At 38.2% G+C, this 22,896-nt stretch overlaps 1 protein-coding gene across 1 annotated transcript in view; it reads right to left on the reverse strand.

The window, feature by feature from the left end:
- TAPT1 (transmembrane anterior posterior transformation 1) overlaps nucleotides 1–22,896 on the reverse strand; it is a 63,916-nt gene that overhangs the window by 31,256 nt on the left and 9,764 nt on the right. Inside the window, exons 2-3 of the mRNA XM_012638511.1 lie at nucleotides 21,002–21,132; nucleotides 7,022–7,140 (exon numbers count right to left, since the gene is read on the reverse strand). Coding sequence (XP_012493965.1) covers nucleotides 7,022–7,140; nucleotides 21,002–21,132 — 250 coding nt within the window. The remainder of the gene's footprint in view (nucleotides 1–7,021; nucleotides 7,141–21,001; nucleotides 21,133–22,896) is intronic.

The raw sequence follows: 22,896 nt of genomic DNA on the forward strand, positions 1-22,896 counted from the left end.
TTATCCATGGTCTTGCCAATCAACCCCAAATTGGCTTTTGGACAATACTTTTAGGCTGAAGTTCTTTGTTATAAATGGCCATTAAATGGTAGTTAGTGGCACTTCATTTTGCAGATGATGAAAAATCCCATAAGAAAGCATAAACAAGTGAAGTATGCTATTGGGCAAAGTGAAAAACCCACCCATTTAATTTATAGGTTTATCTGTGTGTCATCACAAGACAAATAATATTAAAGTAACATATTCAGCAGAACTTCAAACCACTGTTACAGAAACCAAACTCTCTACATTCTAAATGTTATCTTTTATTCACACAAATATTTCTACTGTATTTTTAGCAGTTGTATAATTTACAATTTTACATTGTACAATTTACCAATTAGCATGTCTCTAGTTGTTTCAAAGGGCTCATGAATTTATGGAAACAATTATGTAGAAAAGAAAGATGATCAAGGGTTAGCTTTTTCCTCCTCCTCTTTAGCAGAAGATAATATGCTGACTAGGATTAAAGCAAAAACTGGTAATGGACAGGAAGATCAGGAAGGAAGAGGCAGCAACGAAAATGAGCAAGAGAAATGGGAGAATCCCTGCACAGTTAATTGAAGCTCACCAGGGTATCAGCATGAGTTATTTTATTATAAAACACGTAGACTAGATCTCTCTTTCTCTCTCTCTTTGACATTTTTAGCTATTTGAGGTATAATAGAAAGAGTGAAGAAATACAAGCACTATTGAAATAAAAAATGTAAAATATTTAATATGGTTTACATTTTTGAAAGAGTAGTTACTTTATAATTTTAAAGTAAATTGGAATAAAGTAGTGAGATAAAGATGTTTTTTTGAATGAGAAAACTGAATATTTTCAATCTCCAGTTTGACTGATACATAGTAGAAAAATAATTACATAACACTTAAAACGAACAATTAAAAACTTTCCTTGGACTTAAAAAAAAACTGGTTTAAAGCTATGTTCAGTATTTGGAGTAATGAAAAATAAAAATTGCTTATATGGAAAGAATTAAGTGCAGCCGACTTCCTGTGGCTTTGGGGATGAAGTATTTGCTGTTAAACCTAAACCAACATGTTGCAATTAAAGATCATTTTATTGAGTGATTTTCATATTAGGTTAAATCACAGCCAAATCCTTTATAAATAAATGCAGACAAAGTTTTAAGACCAAGTAAAGAAAAGACAGGGAACCACATTTTCTTCAGGATGCTTCCATCCCCAAATGGTTATGTCTGCCTCTGTTGTTTACTTTTGCATTTAATTAATATTCGCTTGTACTGATGTCAATTTGGCCAAGAGTATAGAAGGAAAAATCAGGGTTTACTCACCACAAGGAGTCCCTGTGCCACCACATTCCACTCTATAAAGGAAGTGAAAGTGCTCCTCCCTTCGGTCTGATTTACGAGAGAGAAAGAAAGAGAGAAGGTTGTAATGTTGCTACACTACTTAGAGCGCCATGGTGAGGAAACAGGGACAACAAAACCTGACAGTTATGAAGACTTTCTAATATAACAAGTATATTGCTCTTGACAAATAAGCCACATAGATCAGCCTTGGTAAGAAGAAATAACAGGCACACTTGTTTCCCCAAAGTTACCAAGAGCTCTCCCTAATATGTGCTATAGTGGCGGCATTAGGCCAAAATCAAGGCTTAATTTTGCCTAAAAAGAGAAAAATCTATTTATAATATATATGGGAAGTTAACTTGGGGTAGAACAGTCTCAAAAGAAGTAAGGCATACAGAGGAAAGCCAATAGGTTAAGAAACTCTCAAGTATTTGAAATTTATGATTCTTCTGTGAGTTAAGAGCTTTTCTATGGGATACACTCAAAAGAAAAAGATACTGTCACCTCTTAAAACAAACAAAAGTCCACCAAGCCTCAAGTAAGAGTTATACGTAAAACGGAGGCGAGGGATCAGAAAATTTGCTTATACATATTTTATTTGCTCTAATAGTAAAATATTCCCGCATTTATTGCTAAAACCTACTCAACTAACTTATTACTGTCTAAAATGTTTCAGTAAAGTTTTTTCAATAATAACTCAGTTCTTGGGACCAGATTGCATCATTTTTCTCTACAGTCTCCCTCAACTTTTAGCTCAAATATAACCGAGAATTCTAAAACAAAAAACGAAGTCACAAATTTTAGGAGAAAAGAGGGTTCACAAAGATGCCAGGTAAATTAAAAAGACTTATATGATTGGCTGTTTTTTATTTATACTACAAGTAAATTTGGAAAAATGATATTTGATACCTCTTTAACATAATATAGATCAATCTGCTTTTCTGCAAAACAAAATCCTATCATTCTTCCAAGAAACAGATACCTCATAAAAGGAATCAAACTTAATTCTGTTTTATATGTCCTCAATCATTAAAAAGACTATTGTAATCCAAGAAGTTTCTTAAATGTTTTTCTAAAATGACACTACTCTATCTGGAAAAGAGGGAAGAGCTACATAAATGAATCTGCTTTCAAGGAATTCAGATAATTTTTTTTTTTAGTCTACAACAAAACTTTGGGAGAGACAAAGATTTTTCAAGATTGTTAATTCACCAGAAACAGTTTCAGCTGAGTATTCTTGAGATCCAGGACAGATGAAAACTTTTTAGAGAAGCAGCGTATTCTCTGCAAACAACACAGAACTATGAACTCAAGACACCTGCCCTACCATCTCAAAATGAACAATACTTTACTAACAGGGTCAAAAGCTGGCAAAATGGCCCTGCTGGCTGAGCAATTCTGATGAAGGCTGGGTTTACTTAAGGTGCTATAGAAATAAGACGCACTTAAAGTGCTTGTTCTCAGCCTTAGTGAGAGGTAGAAAGTCTCTATTTACTTAGTTGTCAATACCGGCAAAAAAACAAAACCAAAGCCAAAAACCATGGCAAGTGTGCAGGAGATCTAGAAATAGGTTCAAAGATCAAATTACAAAGCAGAAAACCTAGGGGGGTCTAACTGCTTTAAAGGGTCTCTCACAAATGCCATACTGGACTAAACTCTACAACCAGAAGAGGAGGGAACACTAATCTCAACTATGAGAAGGCGGCAATAATATTACCTCTTTTATTGAGGTGATATTGAAACGGACAGTACTAGAGACTGCAAACAGTTACTGTTTTTATGTCAGCATCCTGATTAGCTTGACAAATAAGACTTTCCCCCCCTTTTTTGAAAATCCTTTCAAAGAGCTAAGAGACTAGGAAGACAGCAAGTTTTTTATGGAAAGAAGACTGAAATATAAGAGAATGAGAAAGAGAAAACATCAGAAAAAAGAATACAATCAACTTCTTTGCTGGTCTCTTTAATTTCTTCTTATCTCTTTGAAAAAATAAAGTCAGACTGAAGGAAAGAGCACTTTTTGCTTGCTGAAAAAGATGGAACATGGTATCACTATAGGCAGGACAAATCGAATAATCTTTAACAGAGGTAGAGAATACTGGAAGGAAAGCTGTAAGAAGGTAAAATTTGGCTATTTCTAAATAATCATTTTGTAAAAATAAAAAGTATTTTTATATTCCTAAAATATTTGACATGCCTTAGAGTTAATATTAACAATAGCTTTGTTTAATATAACTTTTCACACTGTCAAATATTTCAAGCTTTGTGCTTTTTTTTTTTTTTTTTTAAGAGACAGGGTTTCACTCTGTCACTCAAGCTAGAGTGCAGCAGTGTGATCACAGCTCACTGCAAACTCAAACTCCTGGGCTCAAGTGATCCTCCCACCTCAGCCTCCAGAGTAGCTGGGACTACAGGCATGTGCCACCACATCTGGCTAATTGTTTTTTTTTTTTCATTTCCTCCCACCTCAGAGACTCCCAAAGTGCTAGGGTTACAGGTGTGAGCCACCACACCCGGCCAACTTTTGTACTTTTAAAATAATGATCGAAGAGACATTTTTTTCTAAATTGCTCAAAGAAACCAAAAATTGCAACCCATATTACTCTAAGGACTCAATTTTGATAAAGCATACTTAAGGCACTAAGACATCAAGGCAGTATTTTCATGCTCTCTGCAATCTGGCCTACTCTCACAAAGAGTCTTTAAAATTACTGAAATTCTGTTATATGATCTTAACTGTATTCTATATTTTATATATGTCATATAAATATTTACAGAGGGAACCTTAATGGAGTCTTAAATGTAGTAACAGGCTGCCCTCTAGTGTCACTTTAGCCACAAAATTTTAGAAATAGAAACATTTTATTTTCAAATGTTTCTCAAATTAATTTAGAATGAAAAGTATTTAAAATTAATAGAAAAAAGCAACCATTTACATTATGTACTAAAAAAAAAATCTTAAAATATCTAAAAGAGATTGGGTCTAGGCATTATCAACCACTCACAAATGGGAGTAGAAGATTTAAGATTTCCCAATTCACTGCAACACCTCTTAGTTTTCAGAATAAACACTGAAAGACTTTTAAAATGCCACTTAGGTGCCCTGATCCCCCAAGTGCCAGGGGACATACAGAAATGAACTTGAGTGCAACACAGCTCTAGATGCCTGTACAAGATGGATCTTCAAATAAGTGCCCCCAGAGACCCTTGGGAACACTGGAAAATCACCATGGTCACTGTGTACATCATGTGTGTGTTAACCATACCCAGGGAAGGAACCACACAGAAGGAAGAGCGTCTTTAGGTTATATATCCTTTTAACAATTTATCTCATCATGCCAACAGCTGGTTAGTGCATGACATGTCTCTGAAAGCCATTCGTATAAAGATGGCTAGAACACAAACTTGCCTCATACTGTTGATCAAAGAATAGCTCATAATGTAAATGGGAAAATTCCTACATGATATTATTCTATGTCAGGTAGTTTCACCTGACTTTACCTAATTTCTGTATGTCCATTCTCTTTATGCACTCACACATAAAGATTTATATTTAGTACTGTTTTATTAGATTTTATTTTGGTCTTCTGAAAAGGTAACTAAAATGCCATGATGTTGTGGAGCTTCCAATAGTGATAAAAAGAAAATAGTACACTGAGGTTAGGCTTGGTATAACAATATTAAACCATCATGCTACAAAGGTCTTTCAGGACGTTTGTTAATAAGAATAAAGCCTCTTGGCTGTGCGCGGTGGCTCACGCCTGTAATCCTAGTACTCTGGGAGGCCGAGGCGGGCGGATTGTTTGAGCTCAGGAGTTCGAGACCAGCCTGAGCAAGAGCGAGACCCCGCCTCTACTAAAAAAAAAATAGAAATTATCTGGACAAGTAAAAATACATATAAAAAATTAGCCGGGCATGGTGGTGCATGCCTGTAGTCCCAGCTACTTGGGAGGCTGAGGCAATAGGATCGCTTGAGCCCAGGAGTTTGAAGTTGCTGCGAGCTAGGCTAATGCCACGGTACTCACTCTAGCCAGGGCAACAGAGTGAGACTCTCTCTCTCAAAAAAAAAAAAAAAAGAATAAGGCCTCTTAAAAATTCTCCTAAAGTTATAAAGGATGTTCTGGAAATATCTTAAAGTGGATGACTAATTTCCTAAAAACATCTTCCCATTTGATTAACCTGTGATTAACAGAATTCGTAACACTATTCACTCTTATCCTGGAAGGCAAGTAAGGTTACAGAATATAAAGTAGCACATATATAATAACAACGACACGAGCTGAATTTTGATAATTGTTTTACTCCATGCAATCTTGCAAAGAATTTTACTCTTTTCACAATATGATCATTGTGATCATTCAATTATTCCAATTTATATTTGAAGGATTTCTTCTTGTCAAAACTGATTAAGGCTCATTTTTAAAGGGACTATACGTATTACTAAATATTAAGTATGTGCTCATTTACTACTTTAAAAGAGAATCTTCCATGACTTAAGTCTTTAAAAAAAACATATAATTCTGTATATTGACCAATAATTTTGTGATCAATTTCTATGATTATTTTATTAATTATATATTTTATATACCATGGAATAGTCACTATAGTTAAAAGAAGATTCACATATTATTGCCCATTTCAGCATTTTAAAACTTTTGCAGAATGAAATGTATTTAGAAAAGTAACTTGGACATGCTAGTAACTTGGATAACTGTGCTAAGAGCTAAATAATAATGCTATAAAGAGTCACTACACAGAGTGGAGACATACTGACGTAACTATACAAAGAAAGACAACTGTAAAATCCAAACTTCCTTCTAGCCTCAAGACCAATCAAGCATTAAGCTTCATGGAGCTTAACATTTTCACCTTAGTATTCCTAGTTTTGGTACAGAAGAAAGGGAAGGAAACTGATATCTGTTTTTGTCTACCATGAAGCAGGCACTACGATGGGAATTCTTTTTACATGTCCCCAATCTTTCTGGTAAAAGATGCTGAGCTCTCAATATCCCCTTTTCAATGATGGGGAAACACACTTAGAGAAATTAGGTAGCTGCACACAGCTCACCAGCTGGTCAATGTTGGGTCAGGCTGTTTGATTCTTCCCACTGGAACTACGATCTTCAAGAGTTTCTCCACGATCATGAATCAGAGGGAGTCTTACGGATCATCAGTAACTAAGGCTGCACGAGCCGCTATAACAGTGATTCTCAAGTGAAATGGAGCAGGAACCCCAGTGGTAAGAGCTCTTCTGGAGATTCTGACATCACCCGCCTCCCACCCCCCCAGCCTACAACCTGGTCTTCTTTTATAGTTGATGCCCAGAGACTCTGAGAAAATAAAGGGACAGGTGAGATAGGAAAATGGTAAGCAGGTCTTTGACTCTCAGTCCCCAGCCCTTTCTATTCTGCTACACAGCCTCCTGCATTAATATTATCTTACTAGCTAAAGCAAAGCTTTCGTTCAAAACCATTCTGGGAAAAAAAAATGCATTTAAAAGTATAATATTATATAAACATATGTAACATCCATTAAAAAATAAACAGCATTAATTTATGCATTTAGGGCCAAAGTGTGGATTAAATTGTATGAATCTTATTCTGCAAACTCTACAAGTAGTAAAAATAATAAAATCATTTAGACATTTAAAATAGTTAATTTAAACTTACCTTAAGCCATAGCAAGGCAAAGTGAGGAGCCTGAATAGTGCCAGGAAAACTCTTAAAGGAAGCAGGGTGAACACATACAAAAATGCATCCAGGCACAGAAAGATTCCAAAAAACATCAGCTGGATTTGAAAAGGAGAGAAGAGAAAAAAAAAAAAGTAAAATATTCTTTAAATAATTATAGATGAAAATTTCAATCAACAAGGGAATTTCTAAACATTATGGGAAATTAATTCCTCATAACTTAGCTCTGGTAACAAGAAATTAATAGTTATACTAGTATATATGAGCCATGTTTTAATGAAAGTTCTTTTTCAAAGTGCAAGTCTGTACTTCTAGAGTCTTTGGTTTACCACCTACGGAAGTCAATTACTCAACAGACAAGTGGCCCTTGGCCATAGCTATGCTCCATCTGATGTGGCTTTCTGGGTACGTCCTCAAGCTTTAAAGACAACATAGAAAACCTTTTAGATAAAACTCTTTACTTCTAACTTTATTCTTCATAATTTTGGTTATTTCATATTAGAGTGACTCAATAAAGACTGGAATATATATTGAGTTAAAATATTGTTTATGTTAAAAATATATAAACTGATTTCTAGCTTGAACACAAATTCGTGTGCACTGAAACTTGCTGCACTCAGAAGGCCTTATTTTTTTTTATCTTTTTCTTTCTTTCTTTTTTTCTTTTTTAGAGACAGAGTCTCGCTCTTTCTTCCAGGTTGGAGCGCAGTGGCCTGATCACTGTAACCTCAAAATCGTAGGCTCAAGTGATCCCCCCACCTCAGTCTCTCAAAGTGCTGGGATTACAGGTGTTAATGGCCTAGAAGGCCTTATTCTTAATTTCAGGACTAGCTGCTAATGTTTCTATCTTGCCCCCTTTCTTGTGTGCTTGCCATACCCTTTCTTTTTTTTTTTTTTTTTTTTTTTTGGTAACATTAGACATTTAGGACTGTATTTCAGAGGAGGGCGGCATCTTTTGATAGCTTGGACAAGTAGCCACATCCAGGCTACCAAGCTCTGCTGTTCTAAGAGCGGTGACTTTCTGTATGTCTGACACACAAATATGGCATCATATACATGCCCTTACTGCAATACTCCATGTATCTTTAGTAAATAAATTGCCCTACCTTCATATATTAGTTAAAATTCTTGCTGCTGTAGGCTGAATTATGTCACTAACCAAAAGAGTATTTTGAAATTCTAACCCCCAGTACCTCAGAAAGTGACCATATTTGGACAGAGGGTCTTTAAAGAGGTGATTTAAGTTTTAAAAAAAGGTCATTAGGGTGGGCACTCATCCAATTTGACTGGATAAGAAAGGCAATTTGGACATAGACACGGACAGAGAGGAAAGATGATGTGAAGACACGGGGAGAAGGCAGCCATCCCACAGGCCAAGGAGAGGCCTCAGAAGAAAATAACCCTCCCAACATCTTGACCTCAGACTTGCAGGGTCCTGCAAGAACTGTGAGACAATAAATTTCTGTTTAAACCACCCAGGGTATGGTACTTTCTTATGGCAGCCCTAGGAAACTAACACACATGTCTTTAAACGAAGGAACAAATTTTATTAATTTTTGACAAGAATATCTCAAAAATATATTACATATATAGGCCAGATTTCTTCATCTGAATATATAGACCCAAATAGTTTTTTCCTGTCACTGAGAAGTCTTTCCCTACTTGCAATGGACTGTTGGTTGAACACAGAGGGCAGAAACTGCCAGAAACCCAACGTCCTCAGAAGATACTTTGGTGTGTGTGCATAAGGGCACAGGATGCTGGGAAGGACAATGTGTCGTGTCTTTCTCATGAGCTTACACCGAGGATGAGTATATTATCCATTCCACCAACATGTACTAAGTTGTCGATATGGGCCAAGTAACATGCCCGGTGGGCACAAAGACAAACAGGACACCAGGAAGTGGTTCCTGCTCTCTTATTTTAGCCCAAGAAATACCAGCAAGCAGTCGGCACAGTGTTAACAGCTGCTGTGACAGACCTGAAGCATACAGGGAACAAGGGAGGCCCAATGGCCAAACCAACTTGGGCAGATTGAGAAAAAGCTCCATAGAAGAGGAGGCCCTTAAACAACATCTGAGGAAGACAAAGGCTATTTGTCATATAGAGAGGGTGGACTGGGCAGAAGGGAAGAGCGGGGTGAGGGCAGGGAAGAGAAGGAGGAGTTCCAGGCAGAGGAAGCAAGGGCAAGAACACAGAGGTGGAAAGTAATTGTGAAGACTAAAATTTCCCTTTGAAATAAAGATAAAAAGTACAGTCACCTTTCTCTGGCTTAGAGGAATTTGCATCAGTATTATTTATGGTAAACAACAGTAACCCAGGTCTAACGGGCCTTCCCCTTCACATTTTAAAGCTGCATAAACTTGGTGGGCAGGCAATAATCTTCTCCCACTGCGCGCTGGCCCTGGAACCGGACTACCTGGAGCTGTGACTACAACAGATCTCAATGCTAAGATGGAAGGAGAGCAAATGGCTGCAACCTAAAGACATTTCAACTGGGGGAAAAGAAATCAGTCACATATGTAAGAATATATAACACAAAAGATGAGCAACAGAAATGCCTTTCAGGGTTTGGAATCTTGGAAACATAATTCAGGTTTGCTGTACCTATTGTTCTGATGTTACACTTTCTCATAAAACACCTCATTCTTTCAAATTCCTTACATGTGAAAATGAGGAAATTTCCTAAGAAAGTAAACAAGATGTGATCCTGAAAATATTCATCCTTGAAGGACGTAGATAAACGCAGGTTGTGTGTGGTGTGAGCCTGGCTCCACGCAGGGTGACGTGTGCACTTGCACATCCCATTTAATTTACACGGTGACCCCGGGATTTCAAGGGGCTGCGCAAGGAATGTCTCCCGTGTTGGCATTAGTCCAGGCGCAGTGGTGAGTGCTTACTACTTCATCCTCCTAACAGCTTTTTGTGGTAGTTTATTATCACCCCTACTTGCCACACTAGGAAACCACAGCTCTGAAGGCTGAATGCCTGCCCAAGGCTGTGGGTCAGAGAAAGGACCCAGCATTCAAGCCCTGATCTGTCTGACTCAAGGCCCTACACTCTCTCTTTGAAGCAGTCTGAGCAGAGGAGAAAGATCTTACTATTTTTACTAGGTATAGGGGTAAAGGCAGTTTTCTTTGTGCTAACTTATCTTGCCAATTTGTCTAGTGTCATAAAAAAATGCAAAATAATAGGAACTTATGAATCAAACTTATAAAAGACAAAAATTCCACATAGGTTTATTGCTAGCTTTGAAAATATGTTATTAAGAATTAAAAGCTTTGAATATATTATTAATGAGAACAGTGTGTACTCTCACACCTTCAGTTAATTTGTATAGCATCTTAGTAAAACAGGTAATTACTATTTCCTTTTTATTTGGAGCAAATAACCATAAAATATTCAAGCATTCTTAAGAAATGGCTAACAAAAATTTCCCCCTAAATATACAAGGTGTGAAATCAGAGTCATATGACACTGTTTCCCTTTTGAGAAATAAAAAATCTTCTGCCCTCCTTTAAATGCTATTTGAAATTTCAAAATAAATACAGTGTGGCTAAAAGGAGAGCAGCACAATGATTCCGGAATATGCCTCTTTAAATCATAGGTGACAATCTGTTCCATTAGCTGACAATCACAGCTTGCACATCGGATCCTTGTCACTTGCTCTTCCCATTTCTCCCTCCTCTGAATCCGCCCTTCCAGTCTCACCTCCCCTTACCTATCTTGCAGAATGTGGTATCTTACTTTACATGTATCTCACCTTTACTGGGAAGGCCTTATAATGAATATGTTATCTCCTTGAACGGGCATATACAACAGAAAGCAGAAAACCAAAATATGGCAAAGAACCAAAGCATAATGAAAATACTTCAAGAAGAAATCATACACTGGAGTTCTTCACTTTTACCTGCTTACCATTCTGTGGTAGAAACACATTTTCCCAGGAATGGAAGATAAAATGCTACACAGGACTGGCTCATTCTCTGATTTGTTCCTCTATCCCTCCCTTAATCAAACATTTACTGTACCGCTCTTATGTGGCAGAGACTGAGACACCTGAATAGAACAAAATGTTCACTACTCTAAGAAGGTCAAAATCTTGCAAAGGAGCTTGTTGCCCAAAGAAAAGAATTCAAACTTTGACCACAACCCACAGTTGGATATGCACTTTAACTGCTATTCACTCACATACACCCTCAAAAAAACAAAAGAAATGCTTTATGAGAGAGAATAATACTTACTTTCACTCTATGAAATACAGGCTCATATTTTTCTATTCTCTTTTTAAAAAACAATGCTGGTCTTATAAATTTATGACCCACTAAGGGTGGTAACTCACAGTCTGAAAATCAGGTGTTCAGACAGGCGGGCAGGTTGAAATTTAGCTCCCTCCCTGGGCCGCTACCACAGACAGTGAAAACAGTTCGAACTGGCTACAGGGAGCTTTGCAGAGGGTATGTGAGTTGGAACACATGGAGAAGTTCTTTGTACAAAAAGAAATTAAAAGCCCTAAGTTACAAATTGTAGACATTCAATTTAAAAATATTCTCTTAAAATTCATTCTCAGAGCAGAGATTTACCAAAATGTACATGAAAAAATAATTATTTCAAAATAATCTTTGATTAATTAATAATCTTATGATTCCTCTTTGGATAAAAAAGTTATAAGTGAAAACAATCAAAGGACATGAATATTCACTGGCCTTTCTGTCTCCAGGAGATCTTGTCTGGAAGGACTTCAGAAGCCTCCTATAGGTCCTGGGCAATGTTACCAGGTACTGGCAAGTGCTGGGCTTGGGGCCCACCTGTGAGTGTGGCCTCCACCCAGTTCCACATTTATAGGTGGCAGCACCACCCCCACTGTGCAGTAAGACAGGGAGCTTTCCTGAGTTCTTCAGCAGGACAGGCAGGGCCAGGATTCCAGTTTGCAGAAAATTGAAATGCTATTTCTAATAATGACACTTGTCACTGACCCTTTTACCCTCGAATTCACCACTGGATTTGCCATTATATACACATACACACACATGTATTTTATAAGATTTAACATAAGCTTTTTTTTTTTTTTTTTTTTGAGACAGAGTCTCACTCTTTTGCCCGGGCTAGAGTGAGTGCCGTGGCGTCAGCCTAGCTCACAGCAACCTCAGACTACTGGGCTCAAGTGATCCTTCTGCCTCAGCCTCCCGAGTAGCTGGGATTACAGGCATGTGCCACCATGCCCGGCTAATTTTTTCTATATATTTTTAGTTGTCCAATTAATTTCTTTCTATTTTTAGTAGAGACGGGGTCTCACTCTTGCTCAGGCTGGTTTCCAGCTCCTGAGCTCAAACAATCCGCCTGCCTCGGCCTCCCAGAGTGCTAGGATTACATAAGTTTTTAACACATGAACTTCAATGTTAAGAAAATTACAAAATGACCTGTAATCCCAGCACTTTGGAAGGCAGGAGGATTGCCTGAGGCCATGAGTTCGAGACCAGCCTGGGCAACATAGTGAAACCCCATCACTACAAAAAAAAAGAAATTATCTGGGTGTGGTGGCACGTGCCTGTGGTCCCAGTTACTCAGGAGGCTGAACTGGGAGGATCATTTGAGCCCAAGAGTTTGAGGTTACAGTGAGCTATGATTGCAACACTGCACTACAGTCTAGAGCTACAGAATGAGACTGTGTCTCAAAAAAAAAAAAAGAAAGAAAGAAAATTGCAAAATGACAATTATTCTGTGATGCTGTGGTCATCAAAACATTATATGTTTGTTAAAATTTCTACAACCTGCTCTTATCAAATTTATTTTGAACCTACTACTATTGCTCTTGTCCATTTGAAAAATACCTGCCCCAAAAGAAATAAACCAATAAAAATGCCAGCCTCTTTCTATGGAGAATGAAGCAGGGTTTCTCAACCTTTTTTAAAAAAGAAAAAACAAATAAAAACTCTTTCCCTTCAAGACAAAAATCTCCCACCCCTCTTTTCAATGCCATTTGAAATTTCAAAATAAATAAAATGTTATGGCTAAAATGAAAGAAACATAATGATTTTAGTATACACTTCTTTGAATTACACAATCCGTCCTCTGGAAATTCTAAACACCACCTCCTTCAGGACAAGTACCAAATACCACCCACTCATCGAGGATCATTGGTCTAGAGTGTCAGTTAGAAAGCAGGAGTCAACAGGCTTAGAAACGAGTCTCCTTTTCCTGCCCCTAGTCTCACTTTTTATAAAGCTCTGGGTCTATTCCTGTAAGAGCAGAGACCATATCGTGCTTAATTCTACACTGGTGGGATGAAAGGTCACTAGGAAAGACGCCTTCTCCAGGGAATTCACAGTCTAGTGAGCTGGATATAAACCGTGTAGTAAGTGCCAGATGAAAGGCGTGTTCTGGAAGCACTGGTGAAGAGGTCAGGTCTGTACTGGGGCAGGCGCTGGCACCGGGGAGGGAAGAGCGATAGCTAGCAACAATCTCCCACAGAGGAGATAAAATGAGCACAAGGTCTGTCAGGCACAGTCAAGAGGAACAGAATTCCAAACACAGAGAAGAGCACGCGCAGGTGCAATATGAGTAGCAGGCTGTAACACAGAATATAATCATTATATAAGAGGGATAACTAACCTTTGGTTAATTACTGAGGAGCTCAAATTTTTATCCTATGTTCTAGAAGTTCTTAACAAACCCACATGTGGAGTCCACTATTAGAAGAATGTCAAGAGGAAAAGGCTATCAATAACAAAGTTTACAAATGACTGACTTCGAAAGCAATTACTGCAGATTCAAGGTCATTCCTATAAATAAAATCATTTTTATTCATCTGAATTAAAAAATTCATGCCACAGAAACTCTATACTAGAGGAGATGGCTAGGAAAGGGATTATCATGAGCCAGGTTATTTTCTTACAGGCAAGGTTATATTAACACACGAAACCATGGAAACAAAGTAATTTTGATAGTTTCATAATAATCACAGTCTACATCTGACATACATTTAACATAAGGGATATTTCACAGAAGGTAAAGAAATCAACTGAAGATTTTAATTTGTAGGAAGGCTACACACATAGAATGATCTTGAGATTTTCTTGCTTCTCTTCTTTCCAATCCATGTTGAAGCTGAATATTGTTATATTTGAAGCACTTCACCCTCATTAACTTAATTCCCACAACAAGCCAGGAGCAGGTGTGCCCTCAGGGCCCCATGGCAAGGCTGAAGGTCACCTAAGGAAGATCTTAGCTTCTGCTGCATAGAAAGGGGAGTCCCTGCAGGCTGTGATCCTACACCTTTTATGCTCAGATCTAGGCTTGATCACCTGGCAAGTAGTACTGCAGCAGGTTGACAGTAAGCAAAGACAGGAAGGAGAATATCCATCTGAGTGAGAGATCACAACAGACTGATAGAGGACTATGGAAAGACAGAGGAGGAGAGAGATTGAGGACTTTCCAAAGCTAACATGAGAGAAATAAGTTACTGATCCAAAAAGAAAAACAGAACCACGGTGCCAAATTCACAAACTGTCTTGAACATACATCAATAAATGGAGTAGAGGCCTGAAGTTTTTGCTGGCTTATCTGAGAACTATCTGAAGGGTCCAACATGCCCAAGAAAATTAAGAAAGACGGCTGCAGAAGGAACGTGGAAGCTGTTGTCACCACCGCAACAAGTAGGGTGCAAAAAGCCTTGGAGTGAATGCGGAGGAACCCCAGACAAGGCTGGTGAGATTCCCAGATGCATGGGTCCCCACCGGCTTTTCTGCTTCTCAGCAGCCACGTGCGGAGACGATTGAGCAAGGGTACGTCACAAACAAGACGTGCCGTCATGAGGAAAATTTAGAGAATTGATCCTCTAAATATGTTTCCATGAAATCCAAAACTGAATAGGATGCCCAAGAAATCACTGCCATAAATACGTTCTGAGTAAGTACTATTAGTCTCACAGTGACACCCCAGGACTGTTTTATTGAAGGAAAGGTGGAACGATGGCTATTACTACATTTTCTTAACACATACCTCACACTGACAAACAACAAAAAGACTTTATATGATATTTTGACTAAGTTATTTTTGAAAGGCATCTTTGGATTTTTTTTTAAATGTTAGCTCTTCTGACCCTTAAAAAAAAGCAGCACTAAGTTCCTGCACTAAATATTTAAAATTTCCCTTTCTGTGAATTTTTCCATTCACCCCCATTTCCTCTGTTCCTCATAAGCAAACTCATTCAATTGTCATGGACTATTGGACCTCTTGAGATGACCTAGGTCCAACCTTCTAACTTTAGACTAAGAAAGTAAACACGGAAGGAGACTCAGTGCTTTGACCAGGCTTCAGACGTTACAGACCTGAGATTAGAAGCTAAGGTTGCTGATGCTTGATCATAAATAATTCACCTGTGTGACAGTAACCTTTCTCCCTTTCAACAATAATAATAGCCTATGTCTAGTGATAACAATATTCTATGACTACCCGGCAATACTTATATCATACCTTCAACCTAACAACCTTAAGGCTTATAAAAATTTGCTAGTTCTTAAGAAAACTAATTCAAGACCAACCACTCGAATTCAATTTTTAGGAAAATGTATTAAATAACTATAATGTACAAGGCAGGGTAACAATGAAGTAAAGGAAGGGTCTTGAGCTCTCCTTGTTTGTCTCATTTCCAATCCACGTTAAATATTGCTGTACTAATTTTTCAGAAGTATAGCTCTGAGGGGTGGCTGACCCCATAACCATTCTCAATCTTTTTCTCTGTTAGAAAAACATAATATTCACTATCTTAGTCTTCTTTGCAGCTGGGGATGGCTATGTAACTCAGTTTGGCCAGTAAGACAGAAGGGGAAGTGTTCTAGGGGCACTTCTGGGAAAGCTTTTAATTCTTTACAAAGGGCAGAGTCAAAAAGGTGGCACTGCCTATCCCCCCTTCTGATTGTAATGCTGAAGCTGCAGCTGTCATCTTTCTATTAGAAGGCAAAAAGCAAGAGGATGAAAAGCCAATTTGCCAAGAATGGCAAAATAAAGATATAAAGGATTTGGGTCTACCATGGCTTCATTAATCTGCAGGGACAACTGGGACCTCTTTCCTCCAGCTTTGTTGAAAAGAACTTCCTATTTGTTTAAGCCACTGTCAGTCAGGTTTTCTGATCCATGTAACTAAGAGCATTCTCAAGAAATACATCGTTAATAGTCTCCGGATTCCATAGCCTCGATTCTAAACTTTCTAGCCTAACCATTCAACACAATCTGGATCCAGCCTATCTTTCCACAGTGTGTTGGTGGTTTCTTGCCTATACCTAACAATTTCCCACCTGTGGATCTTCCTAGCATACCCAACCTGACCCTACAATGCCTGCACAAAACATCCCTCTTTTTCTCATTCCCTTGCCGTATCCTTTACAAATCGTTCCCATATCGTCTTCTTCGGGCTGTTTGTTAAGCACATTTTCCCTTCTCTAAATCCTTCGTAGCATTTTATTTATACTATTTAATGACACATCACTTTGTTTCTTCTATTATAATTACTTATGGATCTGATATCTCTATCTCTACTAGTCTAAGATCTGAATCTTGTTTACCCCTGTACTTCCATACTGCAAAAGTGCCTGGAACATTATAAGTACTCAAAACACAGATAGAACAAATTAATTATTAAGAAAACAAGTGATCTTTATCTTTCTAAATTAGCACTTAAATATCAGGAGATTTTAGAAAATAGTATATAAGGATTTCTTTACTATTAACCGAAGCTTTAGCTTCACACAGATAACAAAATTAATCTTGGGCGATTTACCCGATGCACGGCAAATTGTTCTTATGGGACCAATACATAGGAGGTATGTAGCATATACATACCTCCACCAAAATATGGGTTGAAGGTGAGATCTGTCTGGAAGTCAATACAAGATTGCCACACCGGGGCAAGTGGGGGAAACAGAACTTTAATAGTACACATATCTATGTTGAGGGGATTTTATGCATGTTAAGCATTTAAAGTGCCTAGGACGGTGCCTAACACCTAGTCCTTATTTGACAAATCCTATTTATTATTCACGCAGAAATGGATAACAGAGGTGGGATGTACCTGGCTGAGTCAAGACGGGATGTGGGACAGTGCAAAATCACTTAGCAGGGAACTTCCTCTCTAGCAAACTGGTGATCCCTGCCCCTGATTTCGCCAAGCATCTAGTTGAACTATCCTGTCTCTGCTCTAACTGTAGACTCCAGTCATGTATCTGCTGGGGTCTTACTCTATGGGCTTGGCAGAAAACGGTAGGATGTTTTATCTCTCATGGCCATCTGCTGAAAATCCTTCACGAAAGAGATTAGCTTTACTCCAAGACAGCCTGGCTAAAAGGAAAGAGGGGAAAAAACCAGCTTTCCCTAGAGGCCCTTTCTGTCTGTGGTCAGCAATCCAAGAGGGCTGAGAGTCAAAGAATCATGTCCCATCCAGGGTTAGTGAAGCCAAGTTCAGTGACAAGTAAAGCAGGAAGATTAAAAGTATAATGTGAGATAAAACTAGGACACAGGGGAACCATACAAACCAGGGCTCTCCCAATCACCTCCTACTGTACACAGCACAAAGACGAAAGCTATCCCACCACAAAGGGACATCCACGGGAATGCAATCTAGAGAAAAGACCTTTCAAAATTCTGCTTGTTCTACCAGGATAAGGCATTCCCCTCAATTTGCTGAGGCGACAAACTACAAACGATTTTAAAACACTTTTATAGGACTTACCATGTAGTTAACACACAGATGAGAAAACTTAGGCACAGAAAGGTTAAGTGAATTGCTCAAGGACTCACAGCTAATAAATTGTGGAGCCAAGATTCAAAGCCAGGCAGTTTGGCTTTAGCATTGATCCCCTTAAACACTTCACTATCCTGCCTCTCAGTTTAGAATACAGAGAAAGTGTAGTTCAATCTCCTTGGCAGTATGGAAAAGAAAAAGTTCCCAAAGTGGACCATATAAGTAGCTAGTAGCAGATCTTGGATAACAACTCCAGGGGTGTGTGGGGATAGAGGGAAGAGAAGAAATGCCACCCAAAAGCCCATATAACACCCCTACATTATTAGAATAAGAAGTTCAAGTGCGAAAATAAAGTGCTAATAATTAGAAATACTATTTTAAATATATAAACAATTCACCGTTACTAAATGTCAAGTATAAGGTGTTTATCCAACAATATTCCACCAAAATTTGAGGATTTTTTTTTTTTTACATTAGTAAACAGATTCAGTAAGAGATACTGAGTTGACCTTTCTCTTGACCTTAAAGCATAAACATTAGTTACATGTTTTACAGTATTTGCAACCTTTGTAGAAACAAAGTGCTCATTAATTTTCAAGTTTCTCTTCCTGAAAAGGTTAGGCAAAAATATCACAGTATTTATCAAAAACCAAGAAAACAAAATGAGTAGTCTATGTTAGAACAGACAATGTAAACAAAAAGGAAAACTATTCAATAATAAAAAATAATTTAGATAAACTTGAATGTCTAGATAGGCTCTCAACTCTTACAACAAATAAAAGCTGTAAGTGAAACCCTACTTGTATAAAATAAAGTATATCAGTAAATTCATGCTGTTATGAGAGATATTTAAGCCTGGAATTAAAGTGAAACAGAACTGATTCCCTTTACATTTCACTTGGTTTTAGAAGTTAAGAAGAAATTGCTCTAAACTGAAAAATATGACATTCTTCTGTACACATAAGCTATAAAGCCTCTGACATGTTGTTCTAAGAGACTAACTCAATTTTTCCTGAATAGGCCTAAAGCCTCTTTCACGGGAAACAAAAATGATAAGAAAACTATCACAACTGTGTATGACCAGTGTTAATTCGACTTTTCTGACATTCATGTTTTACATTCACACAAATGAAATCAAAGTTTCATGAAACAAAGCTTATCCTTAATACAGGCAATGCTGATACTTTTTCTATTCTTTTCTTAAAAAAATCCCGATGGCAAATTACCATGTTGATTATTTGACCCATCAGTGGTCCCATAGTGGTCCATAGATTAAAAACACTGGTTTATACTTAAATCTCATCAAGACCTCTGGGCGTTTTCCCCAGAAGACAATTTATACTCACAATAACAAACATGAAATGCTTGCAAGTTTCTGTGTGAAATCAACCCAGAAATATTGCCAGACATTTCCATGTTGCATTGAAGAAGAAGAAAGTGTTAGCAATAAAACTGCCTCTGATGAGGGAACAGAATGAGGAGGGGGTATTGCCGCTCATTAGTTTTGCCATAGGACGGGTAATAAAAGGGGTCAGACCAGACACCAGCCAACGCTGAAGTGGTACCCAGCTTGTGTTCATGAAGTCTGGCTGTGGGTTGCAGGCAAACCCCTGTGTGTCCTCGCCAGAGAAAAATGGGAGTCCAGAACTGTTCAGGCAGGTGGGAGAAGCAAATTCCCCTGTGGAGGGCTGAGGCCAGGTGGACAGAAGCTGAAGGTGGCTGGCACCATCCTGCTCGAAAATAGACCCTGGCAGACTGTCCCTCCCACTGCTTCTGGCCCACATCCTCATGCTTCCATGTCATGGTTTATCACAAGAAAAAAGTGAGCTTTGAAAAACCACCTAAAAGTATTTTAAGACACTTAAAACACTTGGTTTAATCCTTCATTTTTTTCCTAGTAGAAGAAATAGCCCTCTCCCCAGCCCAGGCCCAGCCAAAATCTTAGATAAACCCCAATATACAAACTAGAGCTGCTGGTGCATTGGACAGGAGTGCTGCAGAACCCCCCACACCCCTCATCTGTCAGTACCCCAGGCTCTGCTGTGGAGCCCTAGTCCTCCCTAGAAAAGCAGCAACACAGTAATAACTAAGCATATTTAATGATCTTCATCAAAGGCATTCGAACTATCATCATTTGTCTCTCTCCAAACTCTGCTTATTCTCCAGCTCTCTAAACCTTACCCTAATACAGAACTTCCCACGACTTCAGCAAGTGACACTCTACCAAGAACCTAGGTAAAGCAATGTTTCTGAAATCGTCACTCTACACCTGGCTCTTCTCCTTCTACTAAACTGATGGATTGTCAGAAATAAAAGAACATCAGCTAGACCAGCCGGGTCCTTACTTCTCATTGCCCACCACACCTGCTATTACAATGCACCGATACAGCCAACAGACCAAACTCTTCCGATAGCCACTCTAACAGAAAGCACCATTCTAAGGAAATGACTGGAATATTACAAATTTTATGTTACTATAAAAGTATGAAAACATGAGTCAATAAAGCTAAAGCTGAATTATTTCTTAATTCTTTTCTTCTAGCAAGAAATTTCGGAATTGCTCAGACTCACCAACTCTAGCAGTGCCTAGAGGAAAAACAGTCGCTTTCCTGTCCTGTCTGATTGGTCTTGATAGGCTAAGACACAGTTATAAGAAGAGATACGTGAAGATTTAGTGCTGTCGCTACTATGCTCACACTATAATGTGATGCTTCCTGTGATGAAGGTTAAACAAATCATCTTCTTCTTTGAAGAGATTGTCATTTATGTTTTTAAATACGTGGGCCTTCCGAGAAACTGAGACTTTTAAAAAGGCTGAAATTAAATAATTTATCATGCTCAGTGGAAAAACAACTGCTTCTAGTAAAATAAAACTGAAGAGAACTACAAGAGTACAGAAGTAGACATTAATTCCTTGAAAAAAGTTATTTGGATGTGGCACACAAGGAAATATGATAAGTTTAATAAGTAGCAAAAGTTAAGATTTTGATAAAATCTATTAAGATACTATTGTTAGGTCTTACACTAAAAATGTAACTTTTAAAGCCTCTTCCTATAAGGAAATTACTATTTCTTCAATATACTTAATTACTTATTACATTATTTCTAAATATTTTAAGAACTCAACTCTAGCTGTTCACAATATATTTTTTTTTTTTTTGCATAATTAACACTTTGACATAACTTTCAAAATGATGTCTGGTAATGAAAAAAAATAGTACCTTTTCCAATTCTCTTGGTATTCGCATACAAGTGTATACTCTTTCTCTTCTTTCTGTATACTTGGCCTCATTATGTTCAAGGAAGTACCCTCTTGTTAGTTCAGCACTGAGGAACCTCAACAATGAAAGCTCTACAGAAAAAGAAAATGACAAAACAAAAAAGAACAGTATTTATCAAGGAACTTACATGCTAGCTGGGGCCACAGGTAGTATACATATAAAACAAAGAGACCAAAACAAAGTAGTCTATAATTCTGTGCCTAGAACTGAATGACTACACATAAATGAATAACAAATATATGTATCTCTATATAGATATATATAGATATTTTTTTGGAGACAGGGTCTTGCTCTGTTGCCTGGTGTAGAGTGCAATGGCATCATCATAGCTCACTGCAGTCTTGAACTCCTAGGCTCAAGCGATCCTCCTGCCTCAGCCTCCCTAGTAGCTAGAACCACAGGCGCATGCCACCACGCCTGGCTGATTTTTCTATTTTTTGTAGAGACAGGATCTTGCTATTGCCCAGGCTGGTCTCAACAGCAAATATTTTTGAGAAAATTACTGTTCTGTGTGGTATAAACTAAAAATGTCACAGGAATATGGAAGAGAATGATTACTAAGAGCTAGAATAGTGAGAAAGGCATTTTTTGAGAGCTCAGTTCTGGGTCTTAATAGGAGGCGATATAGAACCTGGACTGACGGAGAAATTAGGTGAAAAAGAGTAGCCACCAAAAATATATAAAGTGAATATCTAAATAGTCAAAAGGGAGCCACATCACCTAACAGGCATTGCTTCAGTCCAAGAACAACCCTGGGTGAACTATCACTCCCTTCTTAGTTCAGCCTGAGAGAGCTTGCGAGAGTGTCTAATAAATAATAATAATAAATAATGCCATTTCCCTACATGGAGACTTACCAACACAATAATCAAAATAGTTACACAAAGTAGAACCTCAACCAGATCTGAGAAACCTCCTTTTCCTTGGTTCTTTCCATTCGCCCACATTTCCTCTGTTCCTCTGAAGCAAATTATTCCAGTCATCTCATCTCAGATGAGGAAAGTAAGGCCAAAGGAAGTTAAATGCTTTCTTTCCACTCAGCTACAATGGAGACTTAAGCTGAGAAGCTGAGGCTGTGGTGCTTGAGCCCACCCCTTCTGTGTGTTACACCTCCCTGATGGCCTGTCCCCTCAGTGGCCTTCAGCACCCCTTTCTTCACCTACACCTTCCTACTCTTACTCTGCAGGAGACCAGACTCTTTCAGAACTCAGGCCACCAAAACATTTCAAATCGTCCTCTTTGCTGAGCTGGCCTTGTGGTCTTTTTGCCAAATGTGGCATAGATGTTACTTCAAAAAAATTACAGAGGGAGAAGGATGATTTCATTTCTGTGTATCTACTTAAGGAGTTGCACCTTCTATGAGTGCTGGGATCTAAAGTCTGCATGTAAGGGGACAGTTTATAGTCAAAAATACCCTTGAAAAGCTCTTAGGAAGACTTAGAAGCAGACTTTAACTATGGTTCTAAACAAAGGATCTAAAATAGCTTACCTCCTCCAGTACTGGAGCAGATCCCTAGTTCTCCAAGCATCATGTCATGGGGCTTGCTTGCTTATGGTTAGGGTTTTTTATTATGTGTATGCGTATTCACACACTTCCTTCTGTTTAGGATTTATACCATATTTATATGAGTACATACACACATACTTCTTTAAATACCAGATTCATAATCTGCTTGGAGAGTCAGTGATACCATGAGAGATATCTGGGGATGAAACGGAGAGAAAACCAGCCTTCCTTCCACCTACACCAGTCTAGTGCAGGGATAGGCAGGACCATCAAATGCACTATGTGCACTGTACTTTCTCTTTTCAGTACGCTTATAGTTGAAGTCATG

The sequence above is a fragment of the Propithecus coquereli genome, unplaced genomic scaffold, assembly GCF_000956105.1.
Source record: "Propithecus coquereli isolate 6110/MARCELLA unplaced genomic scaffold, Pcoq_1.0 Scaffold13, whole genome shotgun sequence".
Lineage (NCBI taxonomy): Eukaryota > Metazoa > Chordata > Mammalia > Primates > Indriidae > Propithecus > Propithecus coquereli.